Source organism: Osmia lignaria, chromosome 1, assembly GCF_051020975.1.
Source record: "Osmia lignaria lignaria isolate PbOS001 chromosome 1, iyOsmLign1, whole genome shotgun sequence".
NCBI classification, from domain to species: Eukaryota; Metazoa; Arthropoda; class Insecta; order Hymenoptera; family Megachilidae; genus Osmia; species Osmia lignaria.
In genome coordinates this window covers 13,128,147-13,144,773 of record NC_135032.1, presented here as the reverse complement: position 1 = coordinate 13,144,773, position 16,627 = coordinate 13,128,147, and the positions used below count along the sequence as shown (strand labels likewise).

The window sequence follows — 16,627 nt, the reverse complement described above, 5'->3', positions numbered from 1 at the left end:
ATTAATTATCCACAAGACGAAAAACAAATTCGATATAATATTGCGTATGTGTAAGTCGGTTTGAGATAAATCAAGTACGATATACATATAAATATATACATATATATATATATATATACATATATATATGTATATATGTCGAAACATGAATAACACGAATGTTTTTAAATATTTATAATAAAAAAATAAAGAAATTTATCGCTTGTATTGATACATTTACTTTTTCGTTATAGAAACTGATAAAGTACTGTTATGTTTTTTTGTTCAGTCAAAATGGTTACAGTTTTAAGAAACCAAAGGAACAGCAGAGAACAGTCGATGGTTTCTTCCAACTATCGCTGTAAAAAATGTATTTTAACAAAAATGTGATACTTGAATTATGATTTTGATACGTTTGATATGATAATAAATTATACTTTTCGTCTTATACGTAACATAAATAGTCTGGTATGGAAACCAAATTATAATTCTAACCTCATAGTCATGAGAGTTTATACTGTATATGTTTTCAACATAATACACGGTTGTTATTTATAACTATTATGAATTTTTTAAGGTTCTATTTCATAGCATAATATTGCTGTTTATTGAAAAAATAAATTCAAAAAAGGAAAATCTGACAATCAATTGGAACAAAGGTTTTGAAGATTCCAAGGGATTAATCTACATTATATCTATTTAATTTATTGTACACATTCGAACAAACTGTTTATTATAATAGTTATTAAAATGATGTCACAATTATCGTACATTATGACCCTTGCAAACAGCATTATTGGAGTAAGCGTTCTAGCTATGCCATTTTGCTTCAAGCAATGTGGTATTGTTTTAGCTACTTTGGTTTTAATATTAAGCGGCATTTTATCTCGACTTGCTTGCCACTTTCTAATCAAATCAGCTGTAATGTCAAGAAGACGAAATTTTGAACTTCTTGCTTTCCATGCATTTGGTCATATGGGAAAGTTTTTAGTGGAGCTATTTATCATTGGCTTCCTTGTTGGAACATGTATTGCTTTTTTTGTTGTAATGGGTGATTTAGGTCCACAAATTGTGGGAAAAGTAATAGATAAAAATCCAGAAGATATCAGAACTAGTCTACTTGTAACAACAAGTGTTTTCATAGTTCTACCTTTAGGATTACTTAGAAATATCGACAGTTTATCCAGTCTATGTACTGCTACAATTATCTTCTACCTTTGTCTTATATTGAAGGTAAATAGTTTGACGGTAGTTCTGTTGTAAATAAAAAAATTGTCAAAATTAATATAAAATATTTCTTGTTTGCCAACAGATAGTAGCAGAGTCTATGCAGCATATTTTTGCAGGAGATTGGTATGAGCATGTATATTATTGGAGACCATCTGGTATACTTCAGTGTGTACCCATCTTTTCTATGGCTTTATTCTGTCAAACTCAATTGTTTGAAATATATGAAACTATTCCAAATGTATCTTTGGAAAAAATGAATGAAGTTGTACGAGGTGCATTAAATATATGTACTGGTGTATATCTATGCGTTGGATTTTTTGGTTACATAGCATTTTGTACACAACCTTTTACTGGTATTTATAATATTTTATCTTTAGAAAATATATTATTTTTTTCTTTCTTTTGGAACTTATTAATTCAATATTTAATTTGTAGGTAATATACTGATGAGTTTTGAAGCCAGCTTATCATCTGAAATGATTAAAATGGGATTTGTGTTTTCCATTGCATTTAGCTTTCCTCTAGTCATTTTTCCATGTCGTGCAAGCTTAAATTCTCTTTTATTTCGCAGGGTTTGTATAGTTTGCATAGTTAATGGTAGTTAGTTAATGGTATTATTTAATTCTTATGTTCGTTATTTCTCACAGGTGTACACTCATGAACCTTCTATAAATTATTTACCAGAAACAAGATTTAGATGTCTTACCGTTACAATTGTAACTGTTTCTCTAATTACTGGCATTTTGATACCAAATATCGAATTTGTACTTGGTTTAGTAGGATCTACAATTGGAGTAATGATATGTTTGATATTTCCAGCAATATTTTTCATATCCATCAGTAGTAAACATACTAATGAAAGATTATTAGCGCAAGTAAGGTTATTAAATCAGTAGATGTACTGTATTACTATTATGTCATTTATTATAAAATTTTTCTTTTTAATACATATTTAGGTAATTTTATTTATTGGTATATGCATCATGATCCTGAGTACATATGCAAATTTGTATGCACTAGAAGAATCTACTAATACAAAAGTATTAACAGCAACAAGTAAACCTTTTAATCAAATTAATAATTTGCCATTAAGTTTGAACAAAGATGACATTAATGGAGTAGCAAATGTTCCTAATAGACCTGAACTTCTTCCAAATATAAAAGGTACCAAGTACTTAGTTTCAATAAATCTAATTTATGTGATAGTGAAAATAGTAAAAGTAATAGAGTGGTAGTAATAATAATATTAAATATTTTCAGAAAATGAAGATCAATTACCAGACTTGAACATTATTGACAAATCGTTGAATCTAAAGACAAACGATATACGGCAAGAACCACCAATTCCAGTTGAGCGCATAATTGTCACGGAAAAAGCAGCAGTAGAAACACAAAAGCCTGTTGAAAATTTTGTAATTACCTTTGCTCCAGTGATTAAAAACATAGTAGGCGAAATAAAAACATTAGATGAAAGTTTTCACAAAAAGTCAGAGAATTTAATGAAAAATGATATTGTATCTACAGCAGGATCTATCCCTTTAAAAACGGAAAAAAATAATGTAGAAATAAAGCAGCATTTTATAGATATTCAAAAGACTGATAATCTCATCAATTCGGATGCTATTAAAAAAGAGGAGTCAGAGTTAGCTGCAGACGCAGAAGTTGTTAATATAATGGCTGCCGAGAGACACGAAAAACTTAGAAAAACTTTGGAAAAACATAAACAAGAACAATTACAAATGATGCAAGAACAAAAAGAAATATTAAAAGATCTGAAGGAACAAAAGCAAGAAATTGAAAGGCAAAAACAAAGAGTAATAAAAGATACACAAGAGTTTAAGGAAAATGAAGAAAAATTGAAAATTTCCAATCCAAATCTGGTGGTTCCACAAATGAACAGAAATTTAACAGACTTGAATAGTAATAATGAAAGACAAAAGCAGACATCTTTAGGTAGAGAAAAAGAAATAAACTCTAATAGAATTTCTGACATAAAATCTGGGAGGATGAAATTAAATGAACAGTTTAAAGACGTGGACAATGAAAATGTTGGAAGTAAAATTTTAAAAAGTAAAAAGGAATTACACGTTCCTGTAAAAATGAAAAATGTAACAGAGAAACAAAGCGTTTCAATGGTTTTAAATGAAAGTTCTGTTCTTACTAAAGATACAAATGATACAACGTTTAATAACGATGTAAATACTGAAAAGAAAATCAAGGAATTAAAAATGAGACCAAGTAATTCTAATGAATTGCCTCAGGGTCCTATTTTGAATGCTTTGATAAAACGAATTCCACAAAAATCAATTTCTCCGAATGAATTATTAATTAATGATGAAAATGGTAAAGCTGTGCGTAATAATAAAAGAATTTCAGTCAATGTAGTTCTCAATTCACACGATAAAACGAATGGAAAGATCGAAAATCAAGAATCGCAACATGAATATTCTTTACCCATTGCATTGCAAATACGAAATCAGTCAAATGTGGATAGTGCGTTTGTTTTATCAATAAATAAATCCCAGGAAAATGTTCAAGTGATTCATAGAGATATATTGGAGAATCATGAACGTGAGAAACGAGAAATTGTTACTAAAGTAGATGAAACTAATACCAAAGTTATAAGTGATATTTCGAATAAGAACAATAACAGTTTGATAAAAAATTTCACCGTTAAAGACGATCATGAAAAATGTTCGAAAAGAAGTGAACATGCAAGTGAAAAGTTAACAAGTGAATCAAAAGAAAAATTAAATATAGCACCAATTAAAAACAGTATAGTTGATACATCGTTAATTAAAACTAACGTATACTTATCAGAACAAGAGTTTGCAAATACAGTTTCAATAGATTCGAATATTCTTATAAGAGGAGAATATGCGAAATTAAAACAAAGAGACTTAAAGTCTATGGATATCGATGGAGATTATGTTTAACTTTCAGGAGACCTGATTAGAATTAAATAATACAATATATATATCCGTGAAAATTTAGTTTTACACGTATTAATTGTAATATATTTTTTTTTGTATGGCAGTTCCTTTCCAGTTGTAAATTATTTATGTATTCTATAACGTTGGATATTAAGTACATATCATTATTTTTTTATGTAATATCTATCAAGGAATAATTATAATTAATTATGAATATATTTTTACAATAAACGTTTCATTTTATATCTCTTGCAATTGCCAACACTAGACTGCGCTACTGTAGTATATTGTAAGTATCTATACAAAGAAACGCCATCTCGTACATACTTTGTTTATGGGTAAATTCTGAATTGCCAAGATCCGAACTTCAATTATGTTCGTGTGAGTACATTTTCGCGCGCTTTTTCCACGATTGTTGATGAATATTTCGTATTTGTATTTTGTTATTTACAGATATTTTCTTACGCATCAATTTGTGTTTATAAGTATATGTTAAAATATCAGTACATGCAAATACAATGACATGTGAGTACTTAATAATTAATTTAATAGTAGCTTACAAAAAGGTTTAACAACAAAGTTTAACGTTCATCTAGGAACGCATATAATAATAATAAGAATGATAATGCTTGTTGTATTTCAGCCTCGGTTAAAATAACAGATTGGACTCCTGAGTATTATATAGCAAACAAATCAGATTGTAATGTAGTTCTAGAAAGTGCAAATGCTTTAACGGAAATTCCTATGTTGAATAGCGAACCTCTAGATAACTTTAAAAATCAACAGTTAGTCAGATTCAGAGGAATGATTCAAGATATGCATAATCCAGAATATTACTTGAAACAATACGAGGTGAAGAATATTCAAACTGAAATGTTGGAAGTCAGGTGTGGAATGTATACAGACTCTGTAAAATGCTTGGTAACTATATGATTGAAATTATTACTTTTCATGGCCTTTCTATGCAACATTAGGTCTGTGTTTATATTTTGGGCACATTTTATACCAATGCAAGGGCCTATAGCAAAGATGTGGTAGTTTCAGGTGTGAGATGCCAAAAGAACAGCTTATCTCATGTATACAACTGCCTATATTTTATTTGTAGCATAAATCATGATATTTGTAACAAATTTTTTATCAATGAGTATTTTTGAAATTTAAATTTGATATTTTTTTCTTAGCCACAAGAAGAGATTCTGCTGGATTCTGTGCAAAATCAAAATTCAGAAAGACACACATGTATTGTTATATCGATTCCTGGGTTAAATGATTGGGCAAAGGAAAAGAAGAAAGAGTTGCATCATTTGAATGCAAGAGTAAAAGATAGTCATAAAAGAAATTTAGACCAAAATGATGATAAGACAGTGGAATATTTTGAGCCAATTCAAAAAAAAGAAAGAATTCCATCGATCCAGAGTAGTGAAAAAATGGATACTAACGAATATAATGTAGAAGAAGATTGTATACTTTCAAAAGAATATATATTAAATTTTCCAATTCCCATAGATGATGGCAAAGCGTGTATAGTAAAGGTAATTAAGAGATTGTTAAGAAGCATTTTGTAAATAATATACAAGTAAATAAATCATGTATATCACATTACAGACATACGAAGATACATCTTTGAAACTAAATGAAATTATTGAAGTAGTAGGTTTCATATCTTTGGATCCTTTTTTAAGTACTATTTACGATGGAGAAGATGAGACTATGACAGAAGCTGAAATGAATGTTCATCACCCACCTGCTTCTCTGGTTCCTAGGTTACATGCTATAAAAGTAATCCACTTACATGAACAGACAGTAGAAAATGCTCCCCAAATAATATCTAAAGCAGAATTGATAAAAAACGATCTTCATTTGGTTCTAAGTCAACTTTTGTTTGGAGATCACTTAGCTGCTGATTATTTAATCTGTCACTTACTTTCATCAGTGTAGGTATATTTAGTTTGGTATTTATACATATAATTGGCCTTAATTAGAAGGTATGATAAAATATGTTGTGTTTTTTTTTGTGCAGTTATACAAGACGGGATTACTTTTGTCTTGGTAATTATCCATTAAATATAACACATTTTCCTGCGATGAAATATACATCGTTTACAAAGGATTTGTATAAATTTTTAACGTTATTTACCGAAAAAAGTCATTTCCTGGAAATTACTTTAGACACTTTAAACGATTTAGCACTGTCGCCAAAGTAAGTAAATAGAATATTTTTAAATATAAATACAGTATAATAAAATGTAATTTCAAAGATGGGCTTTTTCATGATTAGAAAAGATTACGAGTGTAACAGGCTAACTAGCGGAGTGCTTCAACTTAGCGATAATACTCATCTGATGATAGATGAAACTGGGTTAACTACTGGTCAAATTACAGAGACAGGGCGTGAAAATTACAATGCTATTTATGATTTAGTTAATTTTCAACGAGTTACATATGACTTTAAATTCTATAAAATGGAGTATGATACTGATATTCCAGTTTTGATTTTATCAGAAGCCAAATCTTTTATTCCGGTATGAAAAAATTTTAAATACAATTAGATTAACTGATACGATTAAATAGGAAACTGTACTTACATACATTTATTTTAGTGTCAAAATCAAGTTGTTTTGAAAATCGATTCGGAATCAGAGAGTGTATATCCTGAAATAAACGAAATTGCGGAGCAGTATTTAAAGAATGAAAATCGACTTACAAATATTCGATCATATTTAGCAGCTGTACGAAAGATGAAATTTGAATTCAACGAGGATGTTACGAAGGTAATCGAACTTATTTCGTATATTAGTAAATGGATTGTTATACATTGGGATAACTCTTTCTCTCTCTTGATTTTTCTACAGGACATTCAAAATGACTTTATAGAATTGAGGCAAACATATAAGACTGTAAGCAGTGATCATTTGCACGCATTAATGATACTTGCCAGATTATTATCATTATCATATGGATCGAACACTTTGAATAGAGAATATTGGAAAGAAGCCGTTCGAATGGAGATGGAACGATTAAGCAGATTACCAGAAAAAAGGCAGACTTAACTCGTAATCAATTTTAAAGGTATTATTGAATGTTTTCGTTTATTATATTTTTGTACATGCCTATGAAAGTTTTGTTTACTTGTATAATGATGGATAAAAGAGAATGGTGAACAATACTGATATACATATAATATTTGCTAAATTCCATTTCAAAGATCCGAAATAATACTTATGTAGGTTCGTTTTTAATTTAGAAATGGAAATAGCAAATCACTTTTATCGTCTATTCTTAGAAAATATTTCCGGTTAGAAATATTTTGAAGAATTTCTCATTGTGGTTAAAATATATAAAACATTATGAAGCGTGTACTTGTGTACATTATTTGAACAGAGGTGATTTCTGAAACTACGTTGAATTTAAAAGAAAAAGTGAGTAAAGAGTTATCATCTTATTTGTTATACATACATCCCCGTAGATGTTCGTATACTTTGTATCGATAGAAAAGATTGTCATTTCTTTGAGTGAGAATTAAGCGTTCTATTCTTTCCTATGTCACATACCTACAATTAAAATCAAAGCTCTAAAACAGTTTCTATATCATATTTGTATTCTTTATTTTACCAAGTCTTTGTTCGCGTTCTTTTCGAACTAATTCCAATCCCTTTTTTGCTGCTTGTCCGTATCTTTTTGATAGCGCTACTTCTCCTCTCGCTCCTGGAATATGACCCGTATAGCCAACGATCGGCGGTCTCTCGGGCGAAATTTCATAATCTGTAATAGAATGTCGTGCGAAGATACAACTTCTTGACTCGACGCTTGAACAATTTGCGAAATTGTTGGCTACGTGACAATTTATTTATATTTTCATTATCATCGTATTTTGTTGTTGTTGTTGTTGTTGTTGTTGTTGTTGTTGTTGTTGTTGTTGTCTACGTACGAAACGTTGTTGAATTTTGATGATGGCTGTGATCGATTTCAGCCGCTACGTTGTCTGTCCTCACTCGGGACAAAACGTTGCTGGAATCGTGTCTTTCGACGCGGACTCTCATTGCTTCTTCACGGGCTCTTAACTTATTTTGATTTTTACGCCATTCCTTGGCTCCTTCTTCAACGGCTCTCATGAAGGATAAACCGTATATGCTATTAAATCCAGGAATGTATCCTGGTATTTAAACGACGAAGCGTTAATTACTCGTTGATATTTACTCGTCTAACATTGTTTCAATTTATTTACCGGTATATCCCAAGATATAGGGGGGTGCTCTGAATAAGCGCGTCTCACTCTTCCAGTCTGCTTTCGTATCCTTTTCGTAACGCATCGATGCATTTTCACTCGGCTCCCTTCCGGAATTCAGTCTATAAGGCCCTTCTTTGAGAATTTTCTTCTCAAGTAATTCCTGCATGATGCAATACCCTCATGGAATTATTTGATATTACATTATTACTGTTACAATTCTTGATATTTCCTTGTTTATTCTTAAATCTGAATTTATTGTTATATAAAGTAGATTTTTATTCTTCTTACCTTCATAATATCTTCTGTACACGCACCGAATCGTTTTCCAACTCGAAATTTAAGAGTAGGACAATGTCCGGTATAGCTGGAAAAGCCAATGGAAATACATACATACATATGTGTATTTTTATACTACAAATACACTATATTAGGCCTATCGCGAATGATTAAACGAAACTCGATCAAACGTAGCGGCCAAACTAGACTTTCTACAGTACAATGTAATCGTGGAAGCGTAAAAGTGGACTACCGGTGACCCAGTAAATCGAAGCGAATTATTATTCTGTGTGACGGTTGCGACTGACACGTTCAACTCGGAAGCGCCTCGAGATCGTTCGCGCCCTTTTTCTACGCGCTACCCAACCGAATCGATATGCGGTGAAGGATATATTCGTCGGTGGCTTACTCGCGATAAGCGATTACCTCGAGTGGTACGATCACGATACAAAGCGTACTAGGATCGGTACCAGTTTAATTTGCACGCTTCAACGTTATAGGTTGAACCTATCACATGTATTTAGGCGCGAATCAATGAAACGCTTTACCGCGGGCAAACACGCATATCTTCTTGTTACTTTAGATCAATTTGCTTTCAGTAAATCACGTTACATTTCCTACCAGAAATCGTATGAAAACATATTTCTCGAGGCACATATTCTTCGACGCAATAATTTTTAAACTTTAATTTCTAATTCGAAATATTGTATTATGCCACGCGAGATCAGCTATTTATTGCACATCTATGTTCTCTTCGCTTCGCACGCATTATGCAAGAGAACGTTTAACGCTATCCCTCAATATCGCAAATTCAATTAACGCGGTTAATATTGCTCGACTAAACGATTATAATTAAGCAACGCGTCGAATCTTACCCAGGTAAATGAGCGCCATAATTCTGCCGAAAAAAATGTTTCCTCTGCTCGTCGGAGATTGGATCGAAAATCATTGTTTTCGTCGACGTTTTACACTATTCTTTCCGTTGTCTTTTTCATCTTTTCCCACGGTTTCAGTTTATACGGGCGTCACTTTTGAAAATTGTCGATTGATCAAAAACGAAACGATCTTTTGTTAACACGCCGCGACAATCAAACAGAGTTTTCGTGCCAAATGTTCTTCGCGCTTCATGCGCTAGTGAAATAAAACTGTATATAGTCAGACTAGTAATATACATTACAAGAGAACTGTGTTCCATTCAAGTCGTGCCCTTCTAACGTTTCAGAGTTAAGCCTTTCGCGTATTCCTTTCACGGATTTGATGCCGCTGATGATTTAAGCAATTCGTTATATGTATACCTTATCTTTTTCTTCTCTATATCGTCTCTATATAAACACATTATCTTTCAAAAGATGCGCGTTTCAAAGATCTCTGTTCAAAAAGAAAACTTGAAAAAATATGTAACAAGAAGAATCGATTTTACTTTATGCTCTTCTACTTAAAAAAGGAACACACTATAGAAACACTTTGCAATAAGATAACTTATTTCCAAGCCTTTTCTTTCTTTACACTTAATTATTATTTATTCATCCATCTATCCATATAATTCTTTTTATCTTTCTTAAATGTTACAATCGCTAGCGAAACGTGTTGTACACTACCGTTTCTTGCGCGTTGCATCGATAACTGAATACCATTTGGTAGGAGGCAATGGTCTCCTAGGAGTAACTCAACTTCGTTACCTTTAAGAAAATCGATACAGGTAAGAGGTGAAGAGGAAAGGGAGAACCGAATAAATACACTACGATCTTTAAGTAAGTTCTTTTTATTTATTTTGTTACAGTAAATTAATAAGAACAATTAAGTAGCTGAAACAGTATCCTTGCTTGAGCAAATATTCTATTCAATCCGTGTGCCTCGACTATTATTTTATCCTTTTATTTATTATTTTACCCCTATTTTCGGGCCTCGCGTGGACCACCCTCCCAAGTCATTTACTATTTTATCCCTCTTCATGATCCTCGGCTCAACCTTCCCAGTTATTTATTATTTGTTTGTTTTTAAGGGCCTCACGAGGCCCAACCCTTTATCACTGCATCCTTTACGTATCTCTACATCCTTAACATCCCTGTATCCCTTATATCACTACATTCCCTATATTCCTGCATCTCGTACATGCCGGCATTCCTTACACTTCGACATCCCTTACATCTCTGTACCCTTCATATCTCTGTATCCCTTACACTCCTGAATTCACCCTTATATCCTCTCAACCCTTACAATAAATATATTACAAATAACATACTTATGGCCACTGGCTTGAGGAAAGGTAACTAAAGGTAAGTAAAGGTAAGTAAAGGTAAGTAAAGGTAAGTAAAGGTAAGTAAAGTCTCGTGCAAAATAATTTTAAATTTAAATTTCTTCAAAATTTAATTCACATTTATGCCGCGTCGAATCAGCACCCTCTGACGGGAAAAAAATGAACTAAACCAACCAGGAATTTTGGCCCTCTGGCGGCAAAAATGTGAACTAAAATCTCAACCTCGAATCAGCGCCCTCTGGCGGGAGAAAGAGGAACTAAATCAAGCAGAAATTTTGGCCCTCTAGCGGTAAAAATGTGAACTACAATTTCGACATCGAATCAGCGCCCTCTGGCGACAAAAAAACAAAATTTGTTGCGCAGAATCCGTGATTATCCAAGAAAAATCTTGACCGGCTGCGCAGTAGTTAACGGAGAGAGTTAGGGCTGCGCAGTAGATTTTTTATAAAGAGGCTTTACCGAGAAAGGCTGGATTTGACCCCTAATGACGATGATCTAATTAATTTTTAAATTGGAGCACTTTTAAGAATGCCCAAAAATCGTGTTCCTCCTGGATTTCAGCGCTCCCGCGGAACCCTTGACCGGCTGCGCAGTAGTTAACGGAGAGAGTTAGGGCTGCGCAGTAGATTTTTTATAAAGAGGCTTTACCGAGAAAGGCTGGATTTGACCCCTAATGACGATGATCTAATTAATTTTTAAATTGGAGCACTTTTAAGAATGCCCAAAAATCGTGTTCCTCCTGGATTTCGGCTCTCCCGCGGGACCCTTGACCGGCTGCGCAGTAGTTAACGGAGAGAGTTAGGGCTGCGCAGTAGATTTTTTATAAAGAGGCTTTACCGAGAAAGGCTGGATTTGACCCCTAATGACGATGATCTAATTAATTTTTAAATTGGAGCACTTTTAAGAATGCCCAAAAATCGTGTTCCTCCTGGATTTCGGCTCTCCCGCGGGACCCTTGACCGGCTGCGCAGTAGTTAACGGAGAGAGTTAGCGCTGCGCAGTAGATTTTTTATAAAGAGGCTTTACCCAGAAAGGCTGGATTTGACCCCTCTTAATGAATATCTAATTAATTTTTAAATTGGAGCACTTTTAAGAATGCCCAAAAATCGTGTTCCTCCTGGATTTCGGCTCTCCCGCGGGACCCTTGACCGGCTGCGCAGTAGTTAACGGAGAGAGTTAGGGCTGCGCAGTAGATTTTTTATAAAGAGGCTTTACCGAGAAAGGCTGGATTTGACCCCTCTTAATGAATATCTAATTAATTTTTAAATTGGAGCACTTTTAAGAATGCCCAAAAATCGTGTTCCTCCTGGATTTCGGCTCTCCCGCGGGACCCTTGACCGGCTGCGCAGTAGTTAACGGAGAGAGTTAGCGCTGCGCAGTAGATTTTTTATAAAGAGGCTTTACCGAGAAAGGCTGGATTTGACCCCTCTTAATGAATATCTAATTAATTTTTAAATTGGAGCACTTTTAAGAATGCCCAAAAATCGTGTTCCTCCTGGATTTCGGCTCTCCCGCGGGACCCTTGACCGGCTGCGCAGTAGTTAACGGAGAGAGTTAGGGCTGCGCAGTAGATTTTTTATAAAGAGGCTTTACCGAGAAAGGCTGGATTTGACCCCTCTTAATGAATATCTAATTAATTTTTAAATTGGAGCACTTTTAAGAATGCCCAAAAATCGTGTTCCTCCTGGATTTCGGCTCTCCCGCGGGACCCTTGACCGGCTGCGCAGTAGTTAACGGAGAGAGTTAGGGCTGCGCAGTAGATTTTTTATAAAGAGGCTTTACCGAGAAAGGCTGGATTTGACCCCTCTTAATGAATATCTAATTAATTTTTAAATTGGAGCACTTTTAAGAATGCCCAAAAATCGTGTTCCTCCTGGATTTCGGCTCTCCCGCGGGACCCTTGACCGGCTGCGCAGTAGTTAACGGAGAGAGTTAGGGCTGCGCAGTAGATTTTTTATAAAGAGGCTTTACCGAGAAAGGCTGGATTTGACCCCTCTTAATGAATATCTAATTAATTTTTAAATTGGAGCACTTTTAAGAATGCCCAAAAATCGTGTTCCTCCTGGATTTCGGCTCTCCCGCGGGACCCTTGACCGGCTGCGCAGTAGTTAACGGAGAGAGTTAGGGCTGCGCAGTAGATTTTTTATAAAGAGGCTCTACCGAGAAAGGCTGGATTTGACCCCTCTTAATGAATATCTAATTAATTTTTAAATTGGAGCACTTTTAAGAATGGCCAAAAATCGTGTTCCTCCTGGATTTCAGCGCTCCCGCGGAACCCTTGACCGGCTGCGCAGTAGTTAACGGAGAGAGTTAGCGCTGCGCAGTAGATTTTTTATAAAGAGGCTTTACCGAGAAAGGCTGGATTTGACCCCTCTTAATGAATATCTAATTAATTTTTAAATTGGAGCACTTTTAAGAATGCCCAAAAATCGTGTTCCTCCTGGATTTCGGCTCTCCCGCGGGACCCTTGACCGGCTGCGCAGTAGTTAACGGAGAGAGTTAGGGCTGCGCAGTAGATTTTTTATAAAGAGGCTTTACCGAGAAAGGCTGGATTTGACCCCTCTTAATGAATATCTAATTAATTTTTAAATTGGAGCACTTTTAAGAATGCCCAAAAATCGTGTTCCTCCTGGATTTCGGCTCTCCCGCGGGACCCTTGACCGGCTGCGCAGTAGTTAACGGAGAGAGTTAGGGCTGCGCAGTAGATTTTTTATAAAGAGGCTTTACCGAGAAAGGCTGGATTTGACCCCTCTTAATGAATATCTAATTAATTTTTAAATTGGAGCACTTTTAAGAATGCCCAAAAATCGTGTTCCTCCTGGATTTCGGCTCTCCCGCGGGACCCTTGACCGGCTGCGCAGTAGTTAACGGAGAGAGTTAGGGCTGCGCAGTAGATTTTTTATAAAGAGGCTTTACCGAGAAAGGCTGGATTTGACCCCTCTTAATGAATATCTAATTAATTTTTAAATTGGAGCACTTTTAAGAATGCCCAAAAATCGTGTTCCTCCTGGATTTCGGCTCTCCCGCGGGACCCTTGACCGGCTGCGCAGTAGTTAACGGAGAGAGTTAGGGCTGCGCAGTAGATTTTTTATAAAGAGGCTCTACCGAGAAAGGCTGGATTTGACCCCTCTTAATGAATATCTAATTAATTTTTAAATTGGAGCACTTTTAAGAATGGCCAAAAATCGTGTTCCTCCTGGATTTCAGCGCTCCCGCGGAACCCTTGACCGGCTGCGCAGTAGTTAACGGAGAGAGTTAGCGCTGCGCAGTAGATTTTTTATAAAGAGGCTTTACCGAGAAAGGCTGGATTTGACCCCTCTTAATGAATATCTAATTAATTTTTAAATTGGAGCACTTTTAAGAATGCCCAAAAATCGTGTTCCTCCTGGATTTCGGCTCTCCCGCGGGACCCTTGACCGGCTGCGCAGTAGTTAACGGAGAGAGTTAGGGCTGCGCAGTAGATTTTTTATAAAGAGGCTTTATCGAGAAAGGCTGGATTTGACCCCTCTTAATGAATATCTAATTAATTTTTAAATTGGAGCACTTTTAAGAATGCCCAAAAATCGTGTTCCTCCTGGATTTCGGCTCTCCCGCGGGACCCTTGACCGGCTGCGCAGTAGTTAACGGAGAGAGTTAGGGCTGCGCAGTAGATTTTTTATAAAGAGGCTTTATCGAGAAAGGCTGGATTTGACCCCTAATGACGATGATCTAATTAATTTTTAAATTGGAGCACTTTTAAGAATGCCCAAAAATCGTGTTCCTCCTGGATTTCAGCGCTCCCGCGGAACCCTTGACCGGCTGCGCAGTAGTTAACGGAGAGAGTTAGGGCTGCGCAGTGGATTTTTTATAAAGAGGCTTTACCGAGAAAGGCTGGATTTGACCCCTAATGACGATGATCTAATTAATTTTTAAATTGGAGCACTTTTAAGAATGCCCAAAAATCGTGTTCCTTCTGGATTTTGGATCCCTTAAAAAGTGTCCCTTAATAAGGGTTTAGGACGTCTCAGCAACACTCAGATAAAGGAAGGATACGGCCATGTTCACTTTATTTCTGGCAACAATGATATACGAGATGTATTAAAACAACGGGTATAAAAAATACATACAATTTTATATACATTTAAATAACGTTTATTACTTTGCTTTTGTACAAACATGTCAGTCCTTAAATTATCTTAAACCTACATTTCAAGTATACAAAATAAATAGAAATTTAGTGATCTATTATAATTAATGCATGGATACACTAATCTTTATAACTGTCGTCAGATAAATTGTTGCATTTATTTGACAAACTTGTATTCATTTCATGCCCTTTAATAAATAAATCATTTGAAAAATGTAACTGAGTTATTATTTAATATACCCAATTTCATTTCTGAGTCATTTAATACTCGTAATTTATTTTCTCAGCTATATATTTAGTTAATTGAAATTGTTTTATCATTTTAGTTATTATATGTCACTGCTATAAATATGTTGCGGGGTCCCTGATACCCCTTATGCCGTAAAGTCGGTGTGCAGCGGGATGCTTCGGGGTCCCCGACACCCCAAAGACAGCAGGTTAAATAGTAGGGCTCGGAATTTGCGATTTGGGGTCCTCGGCACCCCAAAGATAGCAAGTCTATAAGTAGGCAGCACGTTTCGAGCATCGGGGTCCTTGACACCCCAAAGATAGCAGGATGAATAGTACGGATCGGAATTTGCCATTTGGGGTCCTCGGCACCCCAAAGATAGCAGGTTTATAAGTAGGGAGCGCCATCCGAGCATCGGGGTCCTCGACACCCCAAAGATAGCAGGTTGAATAGTAGGGATCGCAATTCGCCATTCGGGGTCCTCGGCACCCCAAAGATAGCAAGTCTATAAGTAGGGAGCGCCATCCGAGCATCGGGGTCCTTGACACCCCAAAGATAGCCGATTGAATAGTAGGGATCGCAATTTGCCATTTGGGGTCCTCGGCACCCCAAAGATAGCAGGTTGAATAGTAGGGATCGCAATGTGCCGTTCGGGGTCCTCGGCACCCCAAAGATAGCAGGTCTATAAGTAGGGAGCGCCATCCGAGCATCGGGGTCCTCGACACCCCAAACATAGCCGATTGAATAGTAGGGATTAGAATTTGCGATTCGGGGTCTTCGGCACCCCAAAGATAGCAGGTTCAATAGTAGGGATCGGAATTTGCGATTCGGGGTCCTCGGCACCCCAAGAATAGCAGGTTGAATAGTAGGGATCGGAATTTGCGATTCGGGGTCCTCGGCACCCCAAAGATAGTAAGTCGATAAGTAGGAAGCGCCATCTGGGCGCCGGGGTCCTCAACACCCCAAAGATAGCAACTCGATAAGTAAGAAGTGCCATCGGTGCATCGGGGTCTCTGATACCCCGGATGCCATAATGTCGCTATTAATGTTTTTTAATGAATAATTTTGCATTGTAATGTATATGTTTCATATATGCATGTGTTTATGTGATTAATGTTAATTAATTCGTATTTTTCTCAGATAATCCGCTGGCAGATGGTCAAACGAGTGCAAAATGCGGTTAAGGACCACTAAAAGTAATTTATATATTGTGTGAGAAAATATCCGATAGAATACAATAGAAATATGATTATTACCATTATTGTGAAGAATTTTTTAATCTATATTACACAGAGTGAAGTCGGTAACCGTGTTACATAATCCTATGGTACTACTGTAGATTAATTTACTGATTTGAAATGCATATATC

The 16,627-nt window shown here is 35.5% G+C and overlaps 3 protein-coding genes across 6 annotated transcripts; 2 read left to right on the top strand and 1 right to left on the bottom strand.

Annotated features, from left to right (window-relative positions):
- Window positions 1-247: 247 nt before the first annotated feature.
- On the top strand, window positions 248-4,360 carry LOC117606213 (uncharacterized). Its single transcript, XM_034328423.2, has 7 exons — window positions 248-447; window positions 557-1,212; window positions 1,292-1,562; window positions 1,645-1,781; window positions 1,857-2,084; window positions 2,166-2,373; window positions 2,470-4,360. Exons 2-7 carry the CDS (start codon window positions 730-732, stop codon window positions 4,143-4,145), a joined length of 3,003 nt encoding a protein of 1,000 aa, XP_034184314.2. The 5' UTR covers window positions 248-447; window positions 557-729; the 3' UTR covers window positions 4,146-4,360.
- Window positions 4,361-4,373: 13 nt separating this feature from the next.
- Window positions 4,374-7,696, top strand: LOC117606236 (mini-chromosome maintenance complex-binding protein). Of its 2 annotated transcripts, XM_034328489.2 has the most exons (10): window positions 4,374-4,523; window positions 4,596-4,667; window positions 4,786-5,063; window positions 5,324-5,674; window positions 5,748-6,076; window positions 6,163-6,342; window positions 6,421-6,664; window positions 6,743-6,913; window positions 6,995-7,211; window positions 7,387-7,696. In XM_034328489.2, exons 2-9 carry the CDS (start codon window positions 4,661-4,663, stop codon window positions 7,190-7,192), a joined length of 1,758 nt encoding a protein of 585 aa, XP_034184380.2. In that variant the 5' UTR covers window positions 4,374-4,523; window positions 4,596-4,660; the 3' UTR covers window positions 7,193-7,211; window positions 7,387-7,696. The 2 variants fall into 2 exon arrangements, with proteins under 2 accessions (XP_034184380.2, XP_034184381.2); XM_034328490.2 differs by lacking the exon at window positions 4,374-4,523 and having other exon boundaries at window positions 4,525-4,667.
- On the bottom strand, window positions 7,552-10,257 carry Ip6k (Inositol hexakisphosphate kinase). 3 transcript variants are annotated; one of them, XM_034328549.2, is made up of 6 exons: window positions 9,522-10,257; window positions 8,659-8,734; window positions 8,368-8,530; window positions 8,071-8,295; window positions 7,755-7,904; window positions 7,552-7,693 (listed from the first exon to the last, which is right to left on the bottom strand). In XM_034328549.2, the coding sequence occupies exons 1-6, from the start codon at window positions 9,593-9,595 to the stop codon at window positions 7,686-7,688; spliced, it is 696 nt and encodes a 231-aa protein (XP_034184440.1). In that variant the 5' UTR covers window positions 9,596-10,257; the 3' UTR covers window positions 7,552-7,685. The 3 variants fall into 3 exon arrangements, with proteins under 3 accessions (XP_034184440.1, XP_034184439.2, XP_034184441.2); XM_034328548.2 differs by lacking the exon at window positions 7,552-7,693 and having other exon boundaries at window positions 7,726-7,904; XM_034328550.2 differs by lacking the exons at window positions 7,552-7,693; window positions 9,522-10,257 and having other exon boundaries at window positions 7,726-7,904; window positions 8,368-8,547; window positions 8,659-9,287.
- Between the last annotated feature and the right edge of the window lie 6,370 nt (window positions 10,258-16,627).